General features: G+C 44.2%; 1 protein-coding gene across 2 annotated transcripts in view; it reads right to left on the bottom strand.

Annotated features, from left to right (window-relative positions):
* celsr2 (cadherin, EGF LAG seven-pass G-type receptor 2) overlaps window positions 1–6,434 on the bottom strand; it is a 69,567-nt gene extending 63,133 nt beyond the window's left edge. For both annotated transcript variants that reach the window (XM_075461024.1, XM_075461023.1), the window contains exon 1: window positions 2,654–6,434. In XM_075461024.1, the coding sequence (XP_075317139.1) occupies window positions 2,654–6,188 (3,535 nt within the window). In that variant the 5' untranslated portion in view covers window positions 6,189–6,434. The remainder of the gene's footprint in view (window positions 1–2,653) is intronic.
* Window positions 6,435–9,131: the final 2,697 nt, after the last annotated feature.

The raw sequence follows: 9,131 nt of genomic DNA on the forward strand, positions 1-9,131 counted from the left end.
AACTGCTGTGTAGAGTTGCAGAATTGTGCCATTAGATATTGAGCGATTTGAGAAAGTATCACTCAGGCCGTACCATATAGTTCGATTTGAACATTTAACTTTATTTCAGAATACTTTTATGCCCTTGAAAGAACCAGCTTATCTCATTTCATGTACCGTCATGCGACAGGAAGTTTTATCAAATCACTGATGCTTTAGTGCTTGCTCTTAGGCAACCAGCCTCGTGGTGCTGTAGAACATATACAATGATTTTGATTGTGGTTGGTTAAGTACATTACAAAGATGATCAGTGGGATTGAGGTCTGGACTTGGTGGTGGCCAATCCATGTGTGAAAATTATGTCCCATGTTCCTGTGAACTACTTTTCACAGTTTGAGCACAATGAATTCTGGCACTGTCATCTTGGAATATGTCTGTGTCATCAGTGAAGATAAAGGTATACTGACGGAAACACCTGGCCATTCAGTATATTCGGGTAGTCAGTTGACCTGATGTTTCAGGTGCATAGCACTGCTGGACCCCAACCTGACCAACTGAAACAATCCCAGATCATTTCTAAGTTAAATCTAGGTGGTGTTTGCCAGTCAGTATTTCATCATATCGCTTCCTGCTTATTGTTATCTTTATTTGGCCTGTGCATGCGACTAGTTTTTAAAAATGCACTTTGTAACTATGGTTTGAAAACGCAATACAAATAACTTCCAATTTCATTATTTTTTATTGATAATCACCATGACTTATTAGACTAAATGGGGTATGCATGTAGATCAATATCAAAATGAAATATAGAGAATGTAGACCTAACAGAGTGGAGCTAATCTCTGGCATTTTAAAATGATTCTATGATGACCCAAGTCGAAATGTAATGGAAGCTAATCAATGTACATCTTTCTTTTAACATTTTAAGACAATGTAAGATTCCATTTGATGGGAGTTGAGCAATGCAATGGATATATATAATTACCAAATGGATTTGTAAACATCGAATTTAACTTTCAAATGAAAACAAGCTCATGTCCCCACATTTCAACCATTACATCAATTTGAGCATGATGAAGAGCAGAGCTCAGAGAATATGTTAATCACAGCCCAACAACATACAAAAGAGCCTATCAAAAATCGTCCATCATAAGGGGCCTCTTGAACAGCAGCTCAAAGAAAAAGATAAAGGGAAGACTTGGGAGGTCCCTGAAGGGAGAGGCCTCGGAAAATTGGGGTCAGCAGCATGTATAGGGGGAGCTCATCTTCCATCCCCTTCACCTCCTCCAACAGCTCCTGCCTAATGACTTTTCCGCTGTCTTACAGTACGACTGAATTTTCCGTCATGTACCCTGTTTACACAACTTAAACTACTCCCCTCCTCCTCTCTGTCCTCCTGTCTCCCTCCGTCTCCTTCTGTTTCCTGCAGGGGTGCTGACACATAAACCCCAGCAGGTGCTGGACGCGCTGGGGAGACCTGGCCTCTAATTGGTCCTCAGTGGAGTCACAGCTGTTGCCCCCAACCACAGCCTGGTATGAGTCTGAGCGCCTGCCTCTCCATCGACAGCTTACTATTGTTCTCCAGCGAGACTAAGCCGAGCTCCAATCTATCATAAAAACTGCCCACGCTAACCACACATTATCTGCTGCTCAGTGTCAACTCATCACCAAACAGGAAATCACTTTAACATCCACTAAATCTATGCTTTCACCACCTTCAAAGAGGCCCTGTACGGTTTCTACCAGTGTTAATCCTCATTCTTCTTGTCTTATTTCACCTTTATTCTGGATTTTCAATCCCTTAATAATGCTTCCAGCTCTCTGCCTTAGATTGTGCCAAGGTCAAAGAGAAGGCAGATTTACAGCAGATCACACTGCGTCAAATAAGCTCCAAGCGCAATATCCCTTACACACTAAATCTCTGTGGGTGCAATTCAAGTTCAGCCACATTTTTGGAGCAAAAAACTCTGTAATTATGTGCTGGCATGTAAGAATTAATGGTTTAGGACATGGTGAATAATAACATTCTTTAAGCAGCAACGAGCCAGCATCATCTGCCTTCAACAAATCAGAATCTATCAAATTTAAGCAAAAAACAAGAATCCTGCCAAACAAAAGAACACTTAAAGGACGTCAACTCTTCATTCAGGCTCTACACAAGCTATAGAAATTGGTCATAATTGAATTAGGTCGTTCATTATAGGTGGGAGAGAGGTTATGATAAATAATTATGGAGCATGATCAGTCTGCCCACTGAAGTGTGGATCCCACAGGAGGCAGACAAGCTTTGACAAACAGTCTAAATCTAGACAAAAGACAACACTGGTTCAAGCATGTGAAATACAGTAAGTGCCTTGATGAGACATCCAAAACAAACTGCATGATTGACAAGAAGTTACAGATGTTCAATACATTATTTAAAGTGATTTGCAAGGTGTTCCTTACAATTATTAATCCTCATTTATGAATATTTCTATTGCATGTAAATCACTCTGGAATAATGAGGTCATGACAGGCATACTTAAGTCATCATCACTGCCATTATTCTGTGAAGCAAAGCTAAAGTATAAATGAAGAGAGGAAAAACATTGTAGGAAGCAAGGTACACTTCACTAAGCCTGGCCTCTTATTACTGCACTGTGTTTCACTCACTGGGTGGAGCCTGCAGTCTCACCTGACACCGAGATCCTCATGGAAGCCTCCAGGGGCCGGTTGTTATCCAGGGCCTGGCTCAGTTGGATCTCCCCCGTGCTTTGGTTGAGGAGGACTAAGTTCAGCTCGTTTCCCACCTCAAAGCTGTAGTGGAGCTGATCTGAAACATCGGGGTCAGAGGCAGGGATGCGCCCGATCACTCCAGTGGGGAAGCTGCTCGACTTTTCCGTCACATAGTTGTTGAAGATGATCTGGAAGTTTTTGAGCACAGGCACGTTGTCGTTCTTGTCGACGAGTTTAATGTGAATAGTGGCTCGGCTGACCAGAGGGGCAGAGGTGGCCTGAACCACGATGACGTACTCAGACCTCAACTCATAGTCCAGGTCTATTAATGAAGTCAGTTCTCCGGAGAAGATATCCAGCTGAAAAACCTCTGGGATGTTTCCTTCCACGATCTGATACATTATCTGTGCATTACTTCCTTCATCGGGGTCTGTGGCTGATATATGTGCGACCACAAGGCCTATGGGGCTGTTTTCCTCTACCATAATGTCAAACTCATCTCTCTCAAACACAGGAGGGTTGTCATTCACATCCAGGATTGTTACCTGTATGTTTACAGGTGTTTTCAGAGCGGGAACACCTTTATCTACAGCAAAGGCCTGCAGGCTGTAAACAGGCACATTTTCTCTGTCTAGTCTGCGCAGCGTACGAACAATGCCAGAGGTAGATTCAATTATGAAGTCCCCATCGCCATCCTCCCCACCCTGGAAAGTGTAGAAAACCCGGCCGTTGAGCCCAGAGTCTCTATCAATAGCAGAAACCTGCACCACGCTGGTGAACACCGGCACATCTTCCATCACTGAGCCTACATAATGGTCTCTGAGGAAACGGGGGGAGTTGTCATTGACATCATTCACCAGTATCTCAAGATACGTTGTGTCAGACTTCTGCGGGATGCCGTTGTCCCGAGCAGTGATGGCTAATGTGTAAGAAACCTGGTCCTCATAGTCCAGCTCCATCTGTGTGGTGACAGCTCCTGTGTCGGAGTCGATGTCAAACTGAGGGATGCTGTCGTCCATAAAGTAGGTAATGCGTGCGTTCTCACCCGTGTCTTCATCAGTGGCACTTATTACCACCACAGTGGTGCTCATAGGTCTGTCCTCATTGATGTTGACGGTGTAATGTGAGCTCTGAAAGACGGGCCGGTGCGTGTTGGCATCCGTCACATTGACAAACACCTTGGCAGTATCAAAGAGAGTACCGTCACTTGCGGTGACAGTGAGGACATATTGTCGCTCCAGTTTGTAGTCTAAAGGCAGAGCCAGTGTAATGAGCCCGCCTCCACTCTGACTTGTGATGGAGAATCTGTTGCGGGTGTTTCCGCTGGAAATCTGATAAGTCACCACACTGTTGATGTCCTGATCCACTGCTGAAACTGTCACCACACTGGTACCCACAGCGGCATCCTCATTCAGTCGCATGAAATACGCCTTCTGAGTGAACTCTGGGTTGTTGTCGTTGACATCTAAAATCGTCATGCTGATGCTGGCTGAGGATGACATGACAGGGTAGCCATGATCACGGGCCTCTACACCAAAGTTATAGAAGTCCACACTCTCTCTGTCCAGCTCTGCAGCCACTACAATCCACCCTGTGCTGTTATTGATGGTGAAGGGGAAGTGTGGCATTGTTTCAGTGAGGCGATACTCAAGCCTGGAGTTTTCTCCAGAGTCTGCATCCACGGCTTGGATGTGGATGATGGAGTAACCCAGAGGCACATTCTCCAGCACAGTGGCCTGAAACGGGGTGCTGACAAAAATGGGGGCATTATCATTAACGTCCAGCACCTGCACTGTGACCAGGCCACTGATGTTGGACAGTGGAGGGCGTCCTCCATCCTGAGCTCTAATTCTTAGCGTGTATTCTTTGTTGGCTTCATAATCCAGGTGGCTCACCAGGTCCATTTTACCCGTCTGAGCATCAATATAAAACTGTCCGCGTGTGTTTCCGCTCATGATGCTGAAGTGAACGACAGCATTGCTCCCTCTGTCTTGATCTGTGGCGGTGACGTGCAGGATCTCGGTGTTAGGGGTCATGTCCTCGGGTACCTGAACCACATAGCGTTTCTCACTGAACTGAGGAGCGTTATCATTGTCATCCTCCACCACAATGTAAACAGTAGCTGTGGCGCTTCGGGGTCCAGGGTCACGACCCTGGTCATTTGCCTCCACTAACAGCATATAGGCCTCTACCACCTCTCGGTCAACCAGGCCTTTAGTGCGGATTACACCTGACCTGGAATCTATCTCAAAAACATCATTGGACCCGTTACTGTTGAGGATGTGGTACAAGATGTTACCATTAACAGGTGCATCACCATCTGTGGCCCTCACTGTCAACACCTCATAGCCTATCTCTAAATTCTCCCTGATGCTTTCCTTATAGTCTTGCTGCTCAAACACAGGGTCATGATCATTGGTGTCACTGACTGTGATGGTGAGGGTGGCCATAGCTGTACGTCGAGGCATGCCATGGTCAACTGCAGTCACACGAAAAACATGCGTGTCTTTTGTTTCCCGGTCCAGCACCTCTACTGTTGAGACGGCACCACTGCCTGGGTCCACAGCAAAAAGATTATTGGAGCGGCTGTCAAAAAGAGCCTCTATGAAATACTCCAGCCTGCCCGCCTCCCCCTCATCCACATCCACAGCTTTGAGGACAACAACTTGAGTCCCTGCTGGCTTATTCTCAGCCACAGACACCTGGTACATCGGGGGCTGAAATTGAGGGCTGCTATTGATGCTTCTTCTTCTTCTGCTCACAATACCTGAATCAGACTGAGCTGCCTTCTCTAAGAGCTTCTGTATGTGGCCCTGCCTGAAGGGGCCATGCCCCACACGCCAGTGAATGGAGATGGGGTTAACATTCAGCCCATTTCCTGTGAGCACATCACAGAGCATGTCCAGCTCCAGGAGGGTGCCCTGCCTCCAGCACAGCGTCGCAGACACAAACAAATACCCCTCTGAGAAGTAAAACTCTCGACTGTTGGCGACCTTGCAGCGGACCGGGGGGCCAGGCAGCAGCCCCCCCACTGGAAATAAAGTAGAGTCTGCTTGGTGGCACTCTGAGCTGTGGCGACTATGGGTGCTGAACAAACTAAGGACCTCCATGTCCCACTGTGTTTTCCTTTTACGCTTATGTGAACAGTTCCTACCGTGAACATACACATCGTACTGACTGGTGAGGAGGTGCCTATAGCCGGAGTCCGTGCAGTCCTCCACAGTGTACAAAGTGAAGGGGTTTGAAGGCAGCGAGGGGCACTTTATTGAGTCCTTCACAAAAACGATGCCCGCTGCTGCTTCCGTCTCCAAGAAGCGCTCCGTGAATTTTGGAGCGAGCACCTGATCCAAAGTACACCGTGCGCCGCGCTCCACGCCGGCCACCACTGTCCTTTCCTCCGCATCCTCACTGACATGAACGCTGAAACAATGCGCCAGCGAAACCAGTTTCCACCACCACAATATCTGCAACAAATCACGTTTAACGAAGTGCATCGCTCCTCAGTTTGTGTTTAGCCGCGTCTGAGAGTGCTATATTCTGCAGCTCCTTATTTCTTTAAACTTTCCGCCTGCGAGTTTCCCTTTGTTGCAGAAGAGCCATGCTCTCAGCGGGCGCACTTCTCTCCGGTCACTCCGCTTGTTTGGAAGATGTAATCCCGCAGTAACCTTGGCACGACCGGGGCTGTTCTCACATTTACGCACACGCTCACACAAGCCTGAACAACTACAGCAGCAGCACCTCCGCTCAGTCCGCTCAACTTCGTTTGAATGATAGAAAAAATGGCTCCTGCTCCCCCTGCGCCTTGAGGCTCCTCATTATCATAAACCTGTGTGTATGCGTGCTTGTGTGGAGAGAGGGAGGTCTGAGGACTTGACAAAAACCCTGCCACTGGAGATAAATGGTAACTTCCTAAAAGCTTCATTAACACAGGACAACAGCCTAACTTTAGAATTGGATTAATGAGTGCACTTGACAACATTGAGTCAAATTTTCTTCCATGTTTGAACTCCCACATTTCGTAGCTGTAATCTCCATAGTGCCTCTGAAAAGAGCACAAGAATTAAAAAGCAAAGACAAAGACAGCTGCTCACCACCAGCTCAAACTATCCTTTTCTCACCCTACACCCTCTACCCACCTCCTGGATAGCTTTACCCTCTCATTATCCTCAAATTGTATGTTCTGAGTGACTATGTTTGAGACAAATTGCTCTTTTACTGGTTGCCCATGTTAGAAATTAGCTCAAAAGGACTGAAATCCCATCAATTTAGGCCAGTGGTGCTATGGAACTTGCAAACGTTCTTCATTTCTTATTTTTATGGAAGATGTTTGTCAAGCACAGGATAAATGCCCTGTTATTAACAATGACACGTGAAAGTACTCTGCAACATTTAAATCCACCACTTAAGTTGTTTAGGTGTGCCTATTCTGCATGACATATTTTTTTCTCAAAACACAACTTAAATTGACGCTTACAAAACATTCCCCAAACCCACAGCTGCTGCGTATGCCTGCATTCAGATGATGGCAGGCTGAATGGGTTATTAGGCTGTTAATAAAGGTTAATAAAGAAAAGCACTAATGTGATTGAGCTAGTTGCTGAAGACATTAAGTAAACTTATGAAGTTAAGGTATCTGTCAGAGGCATCTTAAAAAAGTGATATATGTATAAAGCATGGTCACACCACCTCTATGCTTATCAGAGGGAGAGGTGTTGTTGTTTCTGAAGTGCAACAGACTTGTACAGACCCTCATGTGCAAACTCCTAATGATGTATGTTGTGGAGAAGAAGCAACTGGTGAGTCTTACATTGTGGTTGCATTTGTTAAGGTGACGGCAGAACAGTGCACCACCTCCAGAGTCTAATAAATCATCATGTAGGTCATTTGCAGTGAAACCGGTATTTAGAATGGTCTTTCTTACAATCCTTCACAGAGTCCACTCAGTTAACTGCCATTTTTCACGCATTAAACTAAAGAGATGCCAAGCTGAAAACATTTAACTCTTTCCCCCTGGCCCTCTAGGGGTTTGTGGGCATCAATTATTTGAATATCCAGAGGGCTTTGCGGCCGCATGAAGGAGCCTGCGGCTACTGATTTTTCCAACAACAAGAGGGGCCAAGTGCTATGAAAAATCACATCACAACTGACTGTGAACAAGCCACATTCTAATTAAGGTCTAAGACCATGGGAACAAAACAAAAACTGTAAGTTAAGTTTGATTAAAATGTTTAAAATAACATTTCATATAAACCTTATGGAGTCCAGCTTATTCATTACCCTCTTATTCATCCTCAAAATTTTATTTTTATGAACATTTTTTATTATCTGCATTGAATACTTCAACTTTTCCAGAAAATAGCCTTATTATATACATTTACTTCAGGAAATGATTTGCAAGTAAACTTCACAAGAACAACAAATGTAACCTGAAGATCTCAATGCATCTTTGAGTCAATGTCCCTTGTTTTATTGTGAATCTGAAATAGACATCATTCATTCATTCATTCATTCCCCTGAAAGGATGAAAAGGTTCTTTCATGAGCACTGTGCTTTAACTTTAGATGATTTCAAAACTATAAACTGTGTCCACAGAAATATAGTTAAATCTGTGTATTAAAAACTTGTTTTCAGTGTTTTGTCACTTTAAAAAAAAATCTAGATAAACTTTTGAAAGGTGTTTTAAAATTAATTCATATTTGGAAATGATTTGAGAAAAACATATTGAAACATTAAAAAGGTTAATTGAATATGAACTTGTCTGAGTTTTGATTCAGGGGTAAAATAATTGTTTAAAATAACTAAGTTGATAATTGTTTCATAAACATAGGTTTGATAATAAATGAAGGGAAGAGACAGTCTTTGATTCTGGTTCAAATGTGGCTGGAAAAACAAAACAAAACATTTACTTGATAACAAGCTTTTTCAATCTTGTTTCAACATCAGGTTCAATGTTGATATTTGATTTTTTTAATGCTGTTTCAGTCTGATTTTGCTCTCTGCGACACATCTCAAGACTCGGTCATTTCAATTCTCTATTTGTTTATTCCTCTCCAGCAGATCCTGTTTCAAGACTGTGGCAGTCGTGAATCCTTTGCTTTGTACGCTGGATGATCACAGGAGGCGTTTTAGCACAGACCCACCAGAGGTCAGGATCTCTTCATATAATCCAAACATGGGAGAGATTTACAGCCATTCACTCGAGACAAACTCACATTTAAGGCTAACAAACACAGACGAATCTGGAATAAAAATGTACTTTACCATTGACAGACTTGGACTCTGCTGATATGCTGTATGCCACTGACACCTGGTGGACAAACTGCAGCCACACTGGGGCTGATTACTAACATGATCAGGGCCTGCTGGGCAACGTGAATGAATGGGGTTCTTCTCAAATGTCTGTTCAGAAATGTAGAGGCACGTTAGACATTGTCGAA

The sequence above is a fragment of the Odontesthes bonariensis genome, chromosome 3 (genome assembly GCF_027942865.1).
Source record: "Odontesthes bonariensis isolate fOdoBon6 chromosome 3, fOdoBon6.hap1, whole genome shotgun sequence".
Taxonomy (NCBI): Eukaryota; Metazoa; Chordata; class Actinopteri; order Atheriniformes; family Atherinopsidae; genus Odontesthes; species Odontesthes bonariensis.